A 19,790-nucleotide genomic window follows, 5' to 3' on the forward strand; every position below is an offset into this window, starting at 1 on the left:
TCTGGGCTTCCTCCCGCTGGCCACCGCTGCAGGGCCAAGCACCTGCATGTGATTAGGGCTCGGCGGACGCCCCCAGCCTCACGGTCGGTGGCTGCACTCTGGTGACACGTCACAAGCTTCTCCCCAGATAACTGTTCCTTCTGAGCAGAAGAGAGCTTCCCTGGGGTACAGGAGCACAAGGCATCCACAACCAGATCAGGCAGCTCTGCTCTCAGGGAGGCAGAAGGTGGTGGTGGCATCTTGGCCTCAGCCTGCCTTGGGATGAGCAGGCACTGAGCACACCAGGGCTGGGGGCCTGGGGGAGTGGAGAAGTCTGTCTGCGCCTCCTTTTAGCATCGGTCATTGCAGGGCCTTTAGACCATCTCTCATCAGTGTTGGGGAAATAGGATAAAATTTTAAATGTGGCTCCTGATTTCCCCTTCTCCCTGTAACTAGCCCTTCTCAACGGAAAGCGTACTCCTCTAACCACAGAATTCCGGGGTAGGTTAAGTGGCGAGGGAAAAATACGAAAATGAAGAACTGACTGAGGGTTATGATCATCAAAGTAATGTAATACTTTACCTTTTTCAATGGCAGAGTCGTGAAGCCTATGCGTTTACAACAACCTGCCAAATGAGTTAGTTACAAGGTGAACATTTTTCTGCCAAAGAAACTCCTTGGAACTTACCTGGTGGTCTAGTTCAAACCCTGTACTTTCAGTGTAGGGGGCACAGGTTCGATCCCTGTTTGGGAAACTATTAATAAGATCCCACATGCCCTGCAGTGCGGCCAAAATGTTTTTTGGTTTTTTTAATTTTTTTAACTTAGAGGCTCCTTTATTTGGTAGTCATGAAAGTAAGAAGCAAAAAGGGAATTTCTTGATTTACCTTTCACCAGAGAAAGACACTTGACATGGGGACAGGCATTAAAATCCCACAAGAACACTGGATTACAGTGGACATGCGCTCCATCCCTCTGCGAAAAGGTGAGTCACACTGGCCCAATCCATATCCCAGAGAAGGTGATCCTCACAAGTCGGTAGTGAGGCCAAGTCCTCATCCCACAACTGCTGCTTCGTCACTAGTTCCCCAGAAATACTTGGGAACGGATGAAATCAACAGCTTTCTCACTCAACTATGGGAAACAGCTGGGAGAGGAAGACTGTGTGGTCCATCCTCTCCTGCCCAATCTAGGGGAGCTGCTGAAGGAGCCGAGACAACATTACCAAGCACAGATCTCTGTACTTGTCCAGAATAGTAGCAAGAAGCAGTGCCCCGTCAAACTCGCTGCAGGACGTTCTGGTTTTCCTGACGCATGTTAACTGGCCTTTCAGAGGAAGCTGCAGCAGTTGGGCTTCTCTGCTAGGATTCACAACTGCGCAGCCTCCAGGGTGGGGGTGCCTGGGTTTCTAGATCCAGCAGGAGCCCGATACATCTGTAAACAGAGAATCTGTCCACTCACTCTGCTTGGAAGGACAGCGATCACTCATTACCAATGCCAGTGCTTGTTTTCCAAAGAGAAGGTGTTTTCCTCTGTTTTGGCCTCCTCCCCTGAACCCAAGCTTGATTCTCCTCCCTTCCCCTGCAGTGGCTTCATACCATGTGTGGCTGCACAGTGTCCTCTGCAGGGTCACACCAGCCACAGAGACCCAGGGAGCAGCAGCCCCATGGCTCAAGCCCCCACCCTCCTGGACTCACAGCCTGAGGTGTTTCAAGGGGGAGCAGTCGGTCAGCTTCAAGACTCATGGGCCCAGAACCTCCGGTTCCAATGTACCCACTCCTAAACTCTCAGAGGTTGACTGCTATTCTCAACATGGGAAAACACGATAACAAATCAAAAAGTGGTTCTCTAAAGACCAGCCAAGAGCAGTTTTAACAATAAAATATTTAATCAACTTATCTGTACAAAATATTAAGACGGTTAATGAAGAGTACACAAGCACGTTTAACAAATATATACTGCTATCTAACTGTCCAGAAAAATAGAAATTGCTGTTTTACAGTTCATTTACATTCCAATATGTACAGTCTATTTAAATTTGAGAATACATATACACAGTGGGTTTGTACCTGCCCTGGAAGAGTTCCCTGCTGGCCAGGCTGGGCACAGGGGTGGCATTCATGACGTCAGCTCGTGCCGCCCAGATAGCCAAACCGGGCAGCAGGGAGATGAACGGCCCAAGCACCAGCCCCCAAGCCTCAGGCCGAACCAGAGCTAGAAGACAGGTGACAAAGGAAATTTCAGCTTGTGTTAAATGAGTCTAAAAACCTCCCCGGCTTGCCCATCTCACTCCCAAGCCAAGCCGAGAAACAATGTCACTGCAAAACAAAAGGGGCGTCTATCCATGCCCCCACATCGTTAACTGTGTCTGTAGCAGCTGACTGAACGGCATGTCATTCAGCTGTGATGGCATTGCCATCATTTCGAGTTTCGCCCATTTCCTTTAAAATCACTGTATCGGCACTGGAGGGCATGTTTGGCAAAGGGCAGGGTGCCCATCACATCAGACGCACTGCCCGCCCAGCGCCTGTGCAAATGCACCACAGGTAAGCTGGTGCCGGACTTCTGCAGAAGCCTTCACAGTGAGAAAAGCTGCTTCTTCATATATTTAAAAAAAAGGAAGAAAGTAAATGCTTTCCAAACTTTCCAGAATCTCCTATTTTCATCCACTGAAAGCAAGTAAAAAAATCATTACAGAAATCTTGCTAAAAGAAATCATTAACTTTCCATGTGGGGTGAAATACTTGCAGCTAAAAGACCTAAAGTGACTCGAAGATGATTCTTCCTCATAAAAAACATAAAAGTTCTTCGTGCTACAGCATAAAGTGAAATGCCAAAAAACAAAATGAAACCATTGCTCTAAAGATGCTCTCCAGGTGGACAAAGACAGAGACATTCCCCCTTTCCAGAGCCTCCGTTCCTGGCTTGGAACTTGAGTACTTCCCAGCCAGAAAACACATTTTATCACGATCTTGCTTTCTCCCTGAACTGTATCATCACTTTCGAAACAGAGTACTGCATCGCTGACTTTGCTCTTACTCTCACAGGTCCTGACCCGGAAATATAAGTTGCAAAGAAAATAAGCCCTGCTAATAGGTGCAGCCTTCCTCAAGCCAGCCTGCTCCCCTCAAGCCAAGTTCCTGCTGCCCTGAGCCGCGGGGACACGTGCACCTTTTTCTGCCCTTGGCAGCCTTCAGTCACTCAGAGATAAACATGCAGACAAGGAAGGGCCTCTGACACACCTTGTCACTGCTTTTCAGACTCACTCACCCCCAGAAAAATCTAGGTGAGGGCCACTCCAGGTTGAGAGGCGTGAGAAAATGGGCTCGTGACAAAGAATGTACAACAGGTATGGCTGTGTGTGGCTGCAGCGAACCTCCAGCCAGAGATGACTCTTCCCCATCCTGCAGCCCAGGGAGCAGCCTTAAGGGAAGGGCGTGCTTCCCGGGCAGAGATGGGTTTGTATTGACCTCTAACTCAGCAAGACTCCCATGAATAAGCCCCACAGGGTGGGAGTCTTGTCACTGTCCACCACAAGCACACCTCAGCCCAGGAAGGTCCGGCTGAGGTTCTAGATTCTAGCAGCCAAGTGTCTGAGCGGAGTCGAGGCTGGGAACAGATAGATAATTTGCCCCCGCCATTGGATGCAGTAACTGCTGGTCAGGTGGAAAAGCACAGAGAAGAAAAGAACCGGCTGCAAAGAAGACCACCACTGGCCCATGCCCACCTGGCCAGATCTCCACACCATCACACTCCTGTTGGCCTACATCTTAAAAGCCAGTGAAAAAGAAAGGCAGAAGCAAAAACACTTCGCTGCGTCTGGAAGGTCTTGAACCTCCAGGCCTAAAGGCACCTGGAACTTGCTATGCGAAGCTTCTTCTTCTTCTTCTAGACAATTTATTTCACATCCCATTACTGACTTAGAAGATTAAAAGCTTCTGCACTGCCCTAAACTAACAGAGGGAAGTTCACCAGGCCAAAAAAGAGTGAAAACTGCTTCATACAGTAAATAGCACATCAAGCTGTCCTACCCACAGGCTCACCTGCCTGGAGAAACACCTCTTGGGAAGGCTCTATGAACACTCCAGCCCTCTTACTCCATAGGGATGTGTGTGTGAGAGAGAAGCTAGTCCTTTCTTATGCCAACACAGCACGCAGACAAGATACTAGAGGGTACTAGCGGGGGCCCACAGACTGCCACTGGAAGGTCTGTCAAGGCAGAGAAAGCTTACCACCGCCCACTGCCTGTGATTCTCTGGGGGTGTATTTGTACTTTTCAACAAGTACAAGCATGACTTGAAATGCAAACTGATTTTGCAATGACCTCACACGCTTTGATTTTACCCTGGGAGGCCCGGGTGGCTCTGCTACAGCTGCTGCTGCAGCCACGAAGCCCCAACCTCCCAACGCTGCCCGCCGCCAAGCCCCAGGCCCTCTGCACACACAGCAAACAACGTGGAGGCAATAGTGGGGCGGGTGGGAAGAAGCTGAGCTCTGGAAGCACAAATGTTACAAGCAGAGAGCAGCCCTGAATGACGGACCAGAGCCCACATAGCCAAAATCACCCCCACTGATGGACCAGGCCGACTTCCAACCCTCTCCATGCAGCCACATCCACATAGCTGGCTGTCTGCAGACTGGGAGTGTGGCCTTCCCAGACAGAACAGGCTTCTCTAACCTAGAGCCTCGGTAGGAGTTAACTGTTTGTGCAGTTAAAACCCTGGGTGCATATTAAAGTCCAGGACAGCACAAAAGGAGGAAGAAACCTGCTCCAATAAAGGGGGCCGCAGGTTCCAGGAGCCAAAGGCTGAGCTGTCTGAAAAGTTAGAAATAACATCTTTTTCTCTCCTCCCTTCTCATGTTCCTTAGTGTTCAACTCTGCTACTGGTGTCCAGGGCTTCAAAAAGAAGAGAAAGCATAGCTTTCCTGGCGTCTGCCCCTGGGTCACACCCCCAGTAGCTGGGCCACACACTGGCCCAGCAATGACGTGGCTGAGGGCCAGGTGGGGCCCTGGCAGAGCAGTTCATCCTCAGGTGGGCTTGCCCGCCTTGTCCAGGACTCCGCGACAGCCCAGGTCCCTGTCTGGGCTGCAGCAAGGCACCACCTTTTCTGTCCTCTCCTCCCAGAGTAGTACCCGCAGTGTGGGAGCCCCCCTCCAAGACTTGGTCACAGAAAAATCTCAGCCAGGTGTGACTCTACCGACCCTGGAGCACAGGCAGAATTCCAGCAGGGCCGATAGTGCCCCTCAGCTGGGACATGATGAGAGAAAAGCCGTGGCTCTGGTGAGCTGAGCCCGACCCCCAGGACTCTTGGCCTACCTTGCCCTGGGAGGATACCAGAGCAACATCCAAGAAGCACCAATGGAGGCCAAGAGTGTAATGAACAGACACACACCCAAACACACACACACACACACACACACACACACACACGAAAAAGCTACAGCACCTGTGACAGCCGCTCTGGGGCTGGGTTGGAGGGAACCTTCTCCAGGAGGTCACCTCTGCTCTGCCTTCAAATGACGTGAATGGGCTCTGGAGATGAAGGACAATTCTAAACCACGGGACCCAAGCGCTTCTCATTTTGCTGACACTCTGAGCAGGGAGGTGACCACCCATGACTTGCCAGACTTCTCCAGAGACGCCCAGTGGAGTGGCCTTTCTGTGGGCACTTCCATGGTGGGCTCAGCCTCTGCACTGCCCACAGCCCTGTGGAGGGGTCCAGCTACTTCCCACCTCATTGCCCTCTATCTTCTGGGGTCACTCAGCCATGACTCTTTCCTCCCCAGTCCAGACCCTTTCTGAGAGCACGATCTGACCTAGGCCCTCTCGGACCCTGCTTTCCAGCACCTAACAGCCCAGCCCACCTGGCGTCCCCCAGAGGTCCTCTGCCCAAGGCCCACTGAGCTGGCCCTGCTTTCTGGACCTGCAGGAAGCTCTGTGTCCCAAGAATCCCCAAGGCCCCAGACAGCATGTTGGTCCAGAGGAGGCTACAGTGCCTTCTGGTCCTCTCATTGGATTCTCTAGAGCCCACGTTCAAGCAAGAGGAGAGTTGGACTTTGCACGAGCTGCACTTGGAAAGCATTCAGTTTTTTTGTCTCTGCTTTAAGGAAAAAATCAGTCTACTTGAGTTTGAATGAGATTGCAAACAGGATAACTGACTTGTAGGGTTTGAGTTACACTGTGATGACATCCACAAGGTAGTCAGACTCTCTTGAGCACAAATGGGAACAAGGTTTCTGCTCCTGCTGACACCTCCTCCGAGAGCTGTCAAGGGAGAAGTCCCCGTAGAAGGTTTGACGGGGCAACTCGCCAATCACACAGTCCACCTGTCTTCTCCCTCCCCTGCCATGGCAGCAAAAAAACTGGCCAGGACAGGAGGGAGAAGGGGAGCATGTACAGAATGAACGGCGCAGCTCAAGCCTGCTTCCCCAAGCTAAGCTGACAAGGCCTGCCACCCTCTCCAGAGGACCCAGTCCTGCTGCTTGGAAACCCAGAATTCAACCAGGTAAGCACGGCAGCATCGGTGGGCACAGCCACTTGCCAGCGCTGGGGTCACCCTTAATACAGAAGTCTGGCTTCAAGCGGCAGTGACTAGACTGCCTGGGTGTCTGGCAGACCTGGCACCATCCCCGACGGCCCCAGCTGGCCTGCCCTGTGCTCCCCAGGCAGTAATGCCAGACCCTCCTCTCTAGCAAAGAATGGTTTGAAGGATCTCGATTCTCCCCCAGCAATATAGAAAGGTGGGTCTCCTTTGAGAGGAAGAGTTTGGGGACCCCAGGCTAAAGGAGAGCCACCTTCACTCACAGTCCTGACACTCTGTCCATGACTGTCAGCAGCCCGTTCTCCCATCCGTGGGGACTGGAGATTCCAGCTGGCTGATTCAGGCCTGCTCCCCACTGCCTGGAAGACAGACGACAGTACAGGGTACTACTGACCGTGCAGGGAAAACACTCGTGTCCACGTCTTGACAAAGCTATCCTAACCACATCTCCACAGCAAAAATCTGTCGGTCTCCATGTGTGATGGCCCATTTACAAAGCAAAACACATCATCCTCTCTGTTCACCTCCTTTTAACTCTGAGATACAGAGGCCTGAGACGGGACACGGTGGTCCCTGGTGGGTTTGTGCAGCTCCAGATGAAATCTAGGTGGCATTCCTTTTATCCGGTAAACAAAGAACACATTGAGGGCATCAGGGGTCATCAAAGGAACTGTCAGTGACTAAGGACAACGCCCCCCACCATGGGGTGCAGCCTGGACTCAGATAAGGGAGACACCCCACTTCCTCCATCACTTTCATTACATCTTGGTGGAAGCAGGTCAACAGGAGGAAACAGAAAATGGACTATTTTTTTTTTCCTGTTACAGAAAGCTCAGACTAAATCAAGGCATTTCTTCCCCTCCAATTGTTTCTCCTAGTCATTAACAAAGTATCAAATGTTTGCTTTTGTCCAAAGAGATTAAATATCCTAGAATTTCTTCAAAATAATATTTAGCTATAGTTTTTCAGCTCCCTTTCTAAAACTTCTAATATCATGACTTTTAATACTTTAGTGCCCTTTTTAAAAAAATTCTTCATTGTGATAGGTCTCAGAGTAATCACTATGCAAATACCATTCAAATCATAGTTTAGAAAATGAGAGTGTCACTTCTCTGGCAAAATTTATAGATGTTTGCCCAGTTACTGAAATTGACTGGAAGTGTACTGCAGCAGCCGCTTTGGGATTTTTGTTTTAACGAGAAGAGACTTGCATTTTCTGGTTATGGATAGCTACTTACATAGCCACAGCATATAAATTCACATTATAAATGTGCTTTCTCCTCCTTTGGGGGGATTTTAAAAGATAGAAAGGACTCAGGTGGGGATCCTTAAATAAATGAGTTATATCTAAATCTTTCAAACCTCTCTTTAAGAGTGTAATCTCTGAGAATGAAGATTTGTATAAATCGCTCTGGATCTTAGCATCCAGGACAAGAAGAGTAGCGAAGAAGGCCTCTCAGGGACCCTAAAGGAAAAAGCCCAGCACAGCCTTAAGCAGGAGGACCAGGAGGGCTGCAGGGTTTCTCAGGAAAGTCCTCGGAGCCCCAGGCAGGTGGAATCCAACCTGTTTCTTTCCCTTCTCCCAATCATTTACACAGGCCACAGAGGGCCCCCAGGCAGAAATGATCCAAATAAAACAATGAAGGCTGGCATGTTCTGCCTCCCTTTTACGGGGACAGACAATCCTACTATCAGCAAGACTTCTTGGGGCAAAACAGAGAGACCAGGGATAGTCTTCCACTTCTGACCCCCACACCATGGTCCTTCTGAAAGGACCACAGCAGCGAAACTGCAGATGCCCCTCCAAGGAGCAAGGAGGGGAGGGACCGACGTTCCTCCTGCTCTGAACCACTGGGCTGTGGGGAGCTGAAATCTCACAAAAGCACTTTTGTGTGGCTTCACTTCCCGTTACTATCGCACTGCCAAAAACTACAGCAACAACACAGTGAAAGCGTGCAAAAGCCGACATAGACTTGATAGCTAAGCACAAGCACATGTGGGCCACTCCGAGGGTGCCATTTGGAGGGGGCTGTGCCTACCTGGCAGACAAGCCCCAGTCCTCCATCCTTGGCAGGAACCTGCCCACCCCACCCACCTCGGTGCCTCTTTCCAACCCTAGAAGCCTCCTCCCAGCTCCTTAGAAAAACCTCCTGACAGGTCTTTAGGGAAAGTTATAGCAACCCCCTTTCCCAATCCCCAGACATAGCACCAGCTTCCTCCTGCGTCCCCCCAAGGCCCTAGGACCACCTTGGTCCACCCAGCTTAGGAGCTGCAGGACCGGGAAGACACCACTCTACCCCATGACAAGTTAGATCAGACCGGCAGTTAAAAGCCTATCCCCCATCTCACCTATCCCCTCCTAAATTGTTTTTTCCACTTTCTAGATAATTCCCAATTGGAATTGATTTAAAAAAAAAAGTGGTGCTGACCTTTGCAGAGATCTGGGAAGCTCCACAATGCAGTCTTTCCGACAAACTCCCCTTTCAAAACTGGGAAATGTTAGACTTTTGGAAGTTAAAGGAAAAAGATGAGGCCTTTTCAGCGGTTCCTCTCCAGAGTTAATGACGTGGGTGCAACGCAAACTTTCAGAAAGGGCATTACTGTCTGCCCCCGGAGCAACACCGGGAACTCTGCCCCCTCCCTCCCAGCCAGGTGTGCCCCACACTTGGCCAGAAACAAAATAGGGGTGAAATGAGACTTATTCGAGTATCCCTTTAGTTCCCCCGACTCTGAAGACCCCAATTCCCTAACCCGATTCTACTTGATTTAGTGCCAGTTACTGTCACGGCAACGCAACCCCCTCCTCTCCTCAAAAGGGGGCAGTGGGCGCAGAAATAGATATCTATTTGCAAAATACACATGACCTGTGACATTCGGTAGCGTCAGATCCTCTCTTCCCAAGGCCTTCCGATGCGTCCACCGTGCATGTGTGCACGAGTGAGGAGTGTGCGGCTGTGCGTGCTGGTATGTGAACGTGCGCGCTCCCTCCGCCGCGAGGGCGCCGGGCCAGACTCGGACGCGCACCCCAGCAAGGCGACAGGCTCGGCCCCAACCTGCTTTTCAGCGGGGAGTCCCTGGGTGGCGCGGCTGCCCCCGCCCTGGCCCGCGGCCCGCATGCTACCTGCAGCCGCACGCCTCCACCACCATGTCCTCGTACTGCTTGTAGACCACGTTGTTGGCGGCGTCGATGTAGAGGATGCTGATCGGGCTGAGGCGCGCGGGCACGCAGCAGGAGGCTGGCGCCGCATCCGGGGCCATGGAGTTCAGCAGCGTCTGAATGATGGCGTGGTTGGTGGGCTCAAGGTGCGAGCGCAGCGGGAAGTCGCACACGCCCTCGCAGTGGTATGCCTCGTAGTCCAGGGGCGCGATGATCCAGTCGTCCCAGCCCAGCTCCTTGAAGTCCACGTGCAAGGGCTTGCGGCTACAGCGGCTCCGGCCCCTGCGCCCGTGGCCCCGGCCCGCGCCCCCGCCGCTGCCCTGAGCTGCCCGCGCCCCGGCCAACGCCGTCCGCCGCCGCCTGCGACCGCCGATGACCGCGGTCGGCGAGCCCACGCCGGGTCTGGAATCGGGCCGCGACTCCACAGCCAGCGCGGCCCCGAGCGCGCGCGCCTGGGAGCGGATCTCTCGGAACAGGCTCTCCTTCCTCTGCGTGCGGGAAGAGACCACCAGCAGCGCGCGTTCCTCCGCCGCCGCGCCGCCGCCGCCCCGCAAACCGAAGCCCAGCGGCCGCAGTGCCAGCGGGACCCGCGCCGAACCCACCACTCCGCTCAGCGAGAGGCAGAACGCGCGGCTGGTGCGCGGTTCCCGGCGGTGGCGCCGTAAGGCGTCTGCCACGTCGAACACCTCCCAGCGCGCGGCGTCCAGGAACTCGGCGGCTCGGGAGTGCAGTAGGCGCGGGGCGCTCGCGGCGCTGGGGCACGTGGACAGCAGCAGCAACGGGGGACTCGCGCTGCCGGGGCCCCGCGCCCCGGACTCCCGGCGCAGCACGCGCAGCTCCGCGCCCAACACCTCGTCTGCGTCGGGAAGGCTTGACACGTCGAACAGGAAGTTCAGGCCGGTCTGGGCTGCCGATTCGTCTGCAGGGGATGGGCAGAGACAGATAAAGAACGGCAGTGAGAGCGAAGTGTGCACCTCCTAACTGCAAACAGTCCCATCTTCCCTGGATGTGGGAGCAAGGCTCGCTGGGGCCGGCGCCCACTCGCACATCTCGGCTCCAGTCCGAAAGCCGTCAGCCTGGCCCAAAAGAGAGGGAGCCGTCGCTCAGACTATCGGGATGTGAGCTTTATTTCCAGCTAAATGATGTCCGACAACCCAACCAACGTAGCGCGCCTCGTCGGTACCCGAGACCCAAGCCTGATGGCTCCTGCAGTTCGGCTGCCTGCCCCAGAGCCATGGGTTTTCGAAGACTAAGGCGGAGGCCAGACTTCCGGCCGGTGGCAGAAAAAGAGGCCTGGTGGGCGCATCAGAAGTCGTGCACCTCTTAAAGACCTGGAGGCCAGGCCAGGCACGGTCCGGGGACTGCTCGTTATGGCCCTCCTTATCCGCCAGGAGAGCCTCAGAGTCTCGGTTGGGCGAAAACCGAAAGTTCTTGTCCCCTGAAAACTGCTTCTGCGGCTTCTCTTCCCTAGCCCTGCCTGAACATTCCAGCCGGACACGATCTCCCGTGCAGGCTGGACCTCCAAGATTCGTCCGGAAGGGGCACGTGTCCACAGGGCTGCAGACACCCTTTCCCGCATCCAGCCTCCTCGCTCTGCCGGAGGGGAACTGAGGCCCAAATAGGGGCCGGCTCAGCCCCTGGTCGCAATGGGAACTCCAGGCTCAAGCTTCTCCCAGTGTTTCCGCTACCTTCGACGGAGGGGAAAGGCGGCAAAGGAGCGCAAGCCACTTTCTGGGAAGGGCTTAAAGCGGCCGGGACGCCTTGCTGCAGGGAAGGCACAGGACCGACTGGCCTCCCCGCCAGGGCCCCCTGGTCCCCTCACAGACGTAGCCTTTCCCTCCGTTAGAACTCAACTCGGCCTCCGGGATTTTACTTCTCGTCGTAGACACTTTTTTCCTTTGGGGGCTCAGAAAGGAAGAAAAGAGCTGAAATTCCACCAAGAAGCAGATAAGGAGCTCCCTTTGAAGAAGGTCATATGGTTTCGTTTTGCCCCAAACGCGAAGAGACTGTGCAGACTCCCCCCACTGTTGGAGTGTTGCTCACCAACCACTGGACGCCAAGCCATTGACTCCCCGGGACCGAAGTGTGGGTGTGCTGCCCCGGCCTCTTGAGACCTCAGGCAGCCCTGCTCTGAGTGGAGGCTCAGGGCAGAAGGCAAGCAGGAGAGGCGCTGGGCAAAGTGCTCCTTCAGTCTCCCCATGCTTTCTCCCCAGGGCTTTGGGAGCGGCAGCACTCTCTCTGAGCTTCCCCTGCAAGCCTCTCCCTGGTTTGAGATTCTGCCGATGCATCCTCTCCGAAATTTCCTGGGATTTAGCTTAGGCTGAGGCCACTGCAGGCCTAACTCGATCTAAGGAAGAGCATCTGGTGCCTCTACAAGCTCAGGGCCATACACATCTCACCTCTCCCACAGCTGGCAGACCCCCTCCCTCCCCAGGGTCTGCACACCAGGATTCAGGCTCCCTACAAGTACCCTAGCATCCCATCCAGGGGGCACCCCAGGCTCTCAGAGAATGCTTGAAAATTTCCACCAGACTTTAGGGCCATTTGGGCCCAAACTGTTCCTGCATTCCAAATAAAGCGGCCTGTGTAGACCCTGTGTGCATGCTGGAGGGAATGAGAAACCTGATTACTGCACCCCCTCTGCCTGCTTTCCCAGGCTAGTGGTGGGCATACGGAACCCCCAGTGGCTCCCAGGCAGGGCCTGGGTGGCAGCAGCACTTACTTCCCAGCCCTATTGCCTTTCTTTCCCTCCTGCCTTCCAGGCTGGGTCTCTGGCTGGATAGAATTAAGGCCGAAATTACTTGCATTTCCGCCTGAAATTAGTTAAATTTTCCCTATCTGTCTGCTCTAATGGCTTCAATAGAGATTAATAAAATCCAGATGACACTCCCCAACCACCACTGCCTCACCCAAGTCCTACCTTTGGAGGGCTCAGGGTGGAGCAAGGTGGGGTGCTTGGTCCCAGAGAGGCCTGAATTCCTACAGGTTCGCGGGCCCTCCTCTCCTCTCTGCATAGCCTCCTCGCCTCTCCCTCTACCTCCCCAAGGATCCAGCCCCAGGCAGGCACCCGCCTCCACCCAAATCAGCCTGCTGAGAAGGGCTCTCCTCGCACCTGGTGATGCCACCAGCCTCTCCGGAGCCCTGTACTTTAGTCTGATGCCCGCTCTGTCCCGCGTTCCCCTCTGTTTCCCCGAGTTTGTACGGCCCTCCCCCAAGATTGGGAGCTGCAGAGCAATCAAGCAGCCAACGACGCCACCACTGCTCAATCCCTCTGGGCCGAATCCCCTCCTTGCTTCTCCGGATCTCCAACTCAGCCTGCCTCCTCGAAGGGACCCGCGGGGCTGGCAGGGCCAGGGCACCCCGGGCAGAGGACGGGCATAGCCCTCTGGGGCCGCGGGCCCCCGCCAGCTGCTGCGGCTCTAGCCAGAGTCCAGGCGCTGCGAGGTGGGGTGCGTGGGCCTCGGAGAACTTTCTAACACCTGAGCCTGGGATGTGCGGGTACCGAGGTCCCCCCCCACCCCCACCCCGCCACACCGAGGGGAATGGTGCTGGGGCGCAAGACAGGATGGACGGGCGCGGTAACAGCAGAGTACCTGGGATCGCCTGGTCCGCGAAGCCGGTGACTGTGTCCGCGCGGCCGTGGCGGCCAGATCCTGAGGTGGACACGGCGACTGGCCCGGCCGGAGTCCTCCCGGTCAGGCTCCTGTAAAGCGACATCATGAACTGGTGCGGCACCACCGAGCCGTTCCTGAAGCCGGAGCCCGTGGCGCGGCGCGCACCGCGGGGCCCGGGAGACGCGGCGGCCAGGGCAGCGGAGGTGCCCTCAGCCGCGGCGAGGGTTGTCCCGCTGCCGCCGCCGCCGCCCCCCGGACTCTCGGCCGGCCCTGCCCCCGCCGCCCGCAGCACGGCGGCCGCTTCTAGCCCGTCGCGGGGGCGGCAGGCGCTCAGCAGCCAGAGGCACAGCGCGGCGGCCGCGCTCAGGTCCATGGGCTCCGAGGGCCAGGCGGGCGGGCGGCGCGGGCTCCGTGGCTTCGGGAAGTCCCCCGGCGCCTTTTGAACATAATGTTTAATAATGGGGGAAGTGTGCGCTGCAAGCTGCGCACCCCCCTCCTCTCCCACCCCACCCCACCCCACCCCACCCCCGTCCAACGCCCAGAGCAGCGCCCCCTGCTGAACGCTCGAGCCTCAGCACCGCGCCCCCTACTCCGGCCTAAAGCCTAGCCCCGGGCCGGAGCCTCCTCGTCCCACCCGAGCTCTTCGTCCCAACTCTCTCCAGGCGAGTGTCACCGACCCGAGGCTCCCGCCACCCACCTGGGCCCCGCCTCGCTTCCCCGGGGCCAGGCGACCACCCCCCCTCCGCCCACGCTGCGCCCGGGGCCAGATGCGCCCTCGGGAGTCAGAGGCTCCGAGGCCTCGCGCGTACCCGCCCAGCTCCTTACCCACTCCCCTGCGGAGAACCACCCGCCCCCTCCCCGCTCCTATTCCGCCCGAGACGCTGGAGGTGGGGCGGCGGAGGGGCTCGCCCCGCCGGTCAGTGCCACGATTCCGTGGCCAGGGCGCACAAAGAGGCCACGAGGGCGCACAGAGGCCACAGGGCGCCAAAGTGCATTTTTGCTCATGGGTCCCGCGGGTCCCCACCCTGGCACAGCCTTCAAAGATCGGAGCGGGAGGCGGGAGCAGGAAAGAGGACCGGTAGGAAAGAGAGGGTTAGGGGCCTGAAAGGACAGGCCGGAAAGACAGCTGGACGAGGACCGACGGTCGAGCCAGCAAAGGTAGGGGTGCGGAACGCGCGCTTAGACGGGCGCCAGGATCTTCGTAGTTCTTAAAGGAACTACGAAGGCAATTTCTGGGTGACGTGGGGGTTCCCGCTCGGGAGCGGCTCAACTTCATCTGCGCGTGGACAGTAAGGACCCCTTCCGCCCGTCCGCCTCCCCGGGAGCCCCGGCGAACGGAAACGGGCTCTCGGGTATGTTGGGGAGCGCCTGGAGCCGGGAGGGCGGGCGGCGTAGAGCCTCAGGGTAGCGCCTCTGTAATTCCTTCCCGGGCCGCGGTTCTCGAGCTGGGTTGGGGGGTAGCGAGGAGGATGGAGGGGGCGCCCAGACCGCCGTCGCAAGGACGGCGGGCGGGGTGCTTGAATGCTCAGCTGGCAGGGGTAGGTCCAGAGGCCGCCATCTCAGGGAGATGAGCCGGGGAGAGAGTTCTGGGTGTCGGCTCAGCTCCACCAGCAGCCGGGACGTCGGACCGTAGAGGGCCGGAAGGCTCAGCGGATGGACGATCTGCTGGTGGGCGGACAGAGGGCCGGAGCCTGACGGATCCCCGTAGCAGAGTAGGCGCATCTTTTTCTTTGAACATTGTATTTGCCACCGTGCTCTAAATCTAGACGGGGACAGCGAGTCACGGTTTCTTTGAGTAGGTGATCAGCGTCAGTGCGACGCCTGGGGACCCAAAGTCGCAGGAGTTTTGCTCTCGATCGGCCGCCGTGCGCTCTGACCCACGGAGGATTACCCACGTGGAGCTCCTGGGCCGACGACGGCCCCAGGCTCCCGAGCTCCCCTATACCCGCTGCTTTGTCCCAAGTGAACTTACCAGTCGTCATCCTGCCAACCACTGCAAAGATGCAGTGTCCGTTCAGCGTGGGACTTTGGGTCACTCACCACTCGGGATTTAGGGGGGCAGGAGAGACAAGGGGTCAGGCCCCAAGCGGATCAGGTGGACAGAGGTGGGGAAAAAAGCCAGAGGTTGCGTGGGAACGTCTGGGCAGGAAGGGCAGTGGGAGGCTGGGATTACTGGGGCTGCATTAACCCAACAGGATTTGGGGGCCAAGGACGTGGTCAGGAACCTTCCTCTCTCGCTGGTGCGGGTACAGAGCGGCCCTGCAGGAATCCAGGCAGGCTGTCTGGCAGAACCAACCCCCCAAAGACACTGATCAGTCAAAGTAGTGGCCCCTCAGGCACAGCTGTCTCTGTGAAGGCCACGACTGGGTCCCTGCTGTCTTTCTTGGCCTCCTTTCCTCCTGCAGCCACGGTGAACAGTCTTTAGATGTTTTGCATATCATCAAGACCCTGATGCAAACACTCTGGCATCTCTGAACTGGAGTCCAGTAAGACTACTGGTTCTTGTCCTGGTTTTGCTGTTAACAACCACACTCCGTTGCATCGTCTGGGCTTCAGTTCCTCCAACTGTGTGAAGGCAAGAACCTGAAGGGTCCTGGCACTGGCCTGGCAGAGCAGGTGCCAAATAAACCTTTGTTGATTGCATGATACCTCCGCCTTGAGGTCACTCAGGGGCTTAGGAATGAGGAGTGGGTTGGAATCCCTGGGCCCTTGCTGTCCCTAGGGGAGCAGGGACAGCAAGCTCCTCTGAGACTGAATGTCCTCATCTGTAATACAGGGAGATTCTCAATTCAGGAAGTTGGTGTGGATCCAGGATAACAGGTGGGCACAGAGGGGGCTCAGAGCCTCGCCCCTCCCAGTCTGTTCTGGATCCCTAGGGTGATGATGGCTGAGAAAGAAGCAGCTTCTAGGCACCAGAAGGCTCTAGAGGAGAGTGCTAGGGGTGGGCTGCTGCTGCTGGAGCCCCACCCATCATGTGTGTGCTTGAGCCAGGCCTTAGCCACTGTTACCTGTGTGTCTTGGTCTGTCAAGTCAGACAACAATGCATTTCTTCATCATGTAGCCATTCCTCTATTCATGTATTCTTTCCTGTAAATACTTAACTGTGAGTGGCTCTCCATATATTGTGAATTCAGCAACATGCAGGACAAGTGCATGGAGCTCTCGTAAAGGTAGAAGAGATGGTAAACACTTGCATAAATGCACCTGAATATATGGTACACTGTTAGGTGGTTCAAAGTAAAGTGATGGGGGAATCCCCTGGCGGTCCAGTGGTTAAGAATTTGCCTTGCAGTGCAGAGGACACCAGTTCACTCCGTGGTTGGGGAACTAAGGTCTCACATGCAGCAGAGCAACTAACCTGAGTGCCACAACTAAGCCCTGATGCTGGCAAAAATAAAAAAAAGTAAACTGATGGGAAGCAGGGCTTGTGGGTCTTTTTGACCACCAGTGGCCACATTGAAGCAGAGCCCAGAAAGGAGAGAGGCAGAAGGAAGCTTGGGTCATGCCTGGCTCCCTCTCCTTCCTCTCAAATAATGATGGTAACCAATGGTTACCATTAACCAAATGATAATTATGGTTCTCCAAGTACCAGATGCTACTGCTAAGTCACTCCAGTCCTGTCCGACTCTTTGCGACCCCATGGACTGTAGCCCACCAGGCTCCTCTGTCCATGGGATTCTCCAGGCAAGAACACTGGAATGTGTTGCCTTTTCCTTCTCCACCAAGTACCAGGCATGTTGCTAACTGCTTAAGTGACTTCATGGCCCTTAAGTCTCACCGCTGCTCTGTCCTGTGAGGTGTGTGCGTGCATGCTCAATCGCTACGGTGTATCCAACTCTTTGCAACCCCATGGACTGTAGCCCTCCAGGCTCTTCTGTCTGGGATTTCCCAGGCAAGAATACTGGAGTGGGTTCCCATTTCCTTCTGCAGGGGATCTTCCCAACCCAGGGGTCAAACCTGCATCTCCTGTGTCTTCCGCATTACAGGCGGATTCTTTACCTACTGAGCCTCCTGGAAAGCCCGTCAGGCATTAGTGTTCCCATTTTATCGACAGAGAAAGTTGAGTCACAGTGAAATGTAACACCTTCCGCAGGTAACCTGGTGAATGGCAGAGCCTGGAGTCATCCTGTCTTTGCCCAACCCTTGGCTGCTCACAGTGGAGATGGGATCATAGCGGGGTGACCTGCAACACTCTGCTCAGCTCCAATGGAGAGGCAGAGGGTCCTGTCTTGTCCTGCAAGCTCTTTGGAAAATTCTTGGCAGAAAAGAACTCTCAGGTCCAGGTGAGGCTTATGAAAGCATCGTCTTGAGGACTCCTTCCTGCCTCTCGCATCAGCTGGGAGCTCGCCAACTGAACATAGTCTGTCATCGGCAGCAGCAGGGCCTGCCTGTGGCTGGAGAAGCCACAGAGCTCAGAGCAGGACTGGCCGGTAGGAGCATGTGGTCTGACAGCTAAGTTTACATGAAGTGACCTAATGGCCTAGTGAGTCAGGCTCGCGGCGAGGGCTTGACTTGGACCAGGTCTCCCATGCCCTGTTCAGGGCTTCCCTGGGAGCCGTGACTGAGCATCCGTCTGGAGAGGCTCCCTTCTTGAGGACAGGGGAACGTGACACCAGGAGTTCTTGGCCCCCCATCAGGCCTTCTGCTGAGCGGGTGGCTGGTCTCCTGAGGCCCACAGGGCCAGGCCAACCCTGGGCTCACTTGGGGCTTCCTCCAGGGTCAGGGAGGCCTTTGGTAGGTGGGCCAGGCAGGTGGGAGTGCTCTCTCCTGGCCTGGAGACGTTGTGCCCTACCTGCTGCGTGGCGTACTTTGAAGGTGGCCTCCTAGTCCCCCGTGTGTCCAGCAGTCAGAGGGCAGCTGGTGCAGGAAACTTAGAGACAGCTGGGAGAAAACCGGGGGCTGCAAGTTCCAACTTCTGTTCTTTATTAGTCTGAAGGCCACCCCTCAGTGTCCCAAGAACTCCAGACTTCAGCTGTTACCTCCTCAGACAGCAGAGGTGAGATTGGCTCCAACAGGGGCGGTGTGTGTGGAGGGGCGGGCGGACAGAGAGGCAGCCTGGTTGGGAGGTGGGTGTTTCTTAGTTGGGGTGGGAAGAAGCGGTCCCCACATTCTCAGCCCCAGATCCTTGCCTTGGAGAGCACTTGGCCACCCATCTGTCCTCTGCAGAAGCTCTTTGCTTTCTCTGGCCACCATGTTTCTGACTCAGGTCCTAGAATTCAAGGATTTGAAAGAATTTGCTGTTGTTGCTTAGTAGCTAAGTTGTATCTGACTCTTTATGACCCCATGGACTGGCACGCCAGGCTTCCCTGTCCTTCACTATCTCCCAGAGTTTGCTCAGATTCATGTTCATTGAGTCGGTGATGCCATCCAACCATCTGATCCTCTGTCATCCCCTTCTCCTCCTGCCGTCGATCTTTCCCAGCATCAGGATCTTTCCCAATGAATCAGTTCTTTGCATCAGGTGGCCAAAGTATTGGAGCTTCAGCTCTAATCAGTTCTTTCCAATGAATATTCAGGACTGATTTCCTTTACAATTGACTGATTGGATCTCCTTGCAGTCCAAGGGACTCTCAAGAGTCTTCTCCTGCACCACAATTCAAAAGCATCCATTCTTTGGCGCTCAGGCTTCTTTACGGTTCAACTCTCACATTCATACATGACTACTGGAAAAAAAAAACATAGCTTTGACTATATGGACCTTTGTCAGCAAAGTAATGTCTTTACTTTTAAATACACTGTCAGGGTTTGTCATAGCCTTCCTTCCAAGAGCAAGCGCCTTTCAATTTTGTGCATGCAATCACCATCTGCAGTTATTTTGGAGCCCAAGAAAATAAAATCCGCCAGTTTCCACTTTTTCCCTTTCAATTTACCATGAAGTCATGGGACCGGATGCCATGATTTTAGTTTGTTTAAATGTTGAGTTTTAAGCCAAGTTTTTCACTCTCCTCTTTCACCTTCATCAAGAGGCTCTTTAGTTCCTCTTCATGGGTGGTGTCTTCTGCATATCTGAGGTTGTTGATATTTCTCTCAGCAATCTTGATTCCAGCTTGCAATTCATTCAGCCTGGCATTTCACATGATGTACTCTGCATATAAATTAAATAAGCAGAGTCCCAATTTTGAACCAGTCAGTTGTTCCATGTCTGGTTCTAACTGTTGCTTCTTGATCTGCATACTGGTTTCTCAGGAGACAGGTAAGGTGATTTGGTATTCCCATCTCTTTAAGAAATTTCCACAGTTTGTTGTGATCCACACAGTCAAAGACTTTAGCGTAGTCAAAGAAGCAGTAGTAGATGTTTTTCTGAAATTTCTGTGCTTTCTCTATGATCCAACGAAAGTTGGCAATTTGATCTCTGGTTACTGTGCCTTTTCTAAACCTAGCTTGTACATTTGGAAGTTCTTAGTTCGTGTATTGTTGAAGGCTAACTTGAAAGATCTTGAGCATTACCTTGCTAGCATGTGAAATGAGTACAGTTGTGCAGTAGTTTGAACATTCTT

General features: G+C 54.9%; 2 protein-coding genes across 2 annotated transcripts in view; one reads left to right on the top strand and one right to left on the bottom strand.

Moving 5' to 3' along the window:
• Positions 1-1,845: 1,845 nt before the first annotated feature.
• GDF7 (growth differentiation factor 7) lies at positions 1,846-13,771 on the bottom strand. Its single transcript, XM_019970645.2, has 2 exons — positions 13,273-13,771; positions 1,846-10,598 (listed from the first exon to the last, which is right to left on the bottom strand). The coding sequence occupies exons 1-2, from the start codon at positions 13,664-13,666 to the stop codon at positions 9,640-9,642; spliced, it is 1,353 nt and encodes a 450-aa protein (XP_019826204.2). The 5' UTR covers positions 13,667-13,771; the 3' UTR covers positions 1,846-9,639.
• A 476-nt stretch (positions 13,772-14,247) lies between these two features.
• HS1BP3 (HCLS1 binding protein 3) overlaps positions 14,248-19,790 on the top strand; it is a 46,804-nt gene continuing 41,261 nt past the window's right edge. Inside the window, exon 1 of the mRNA XM_070799095.1 lies at positions 14,248-14,451. The gene's annotated coding sequence lies outside the window, so the exon portion shown is untranslated. The remainder of the gene's footprint in view (positions 14,452-19,790) is intronic.

This window comes from Bos indicus, chromosome 11 (genome assembly GCF_029378745.1).
Source record: "Bos indicus isolate NIAB-ARS_2022 breed Sahiwal x Tharparkar chromosome 11, NIAB-ARS_B.indTharparkar_mat_pri_1.0, whole genome shotgun sequence".
NCBI lineage: Eukaryota > Metazoa > Chordata > Mammalia > Artiodactyla > Bovidae > Bos > Bos indicus.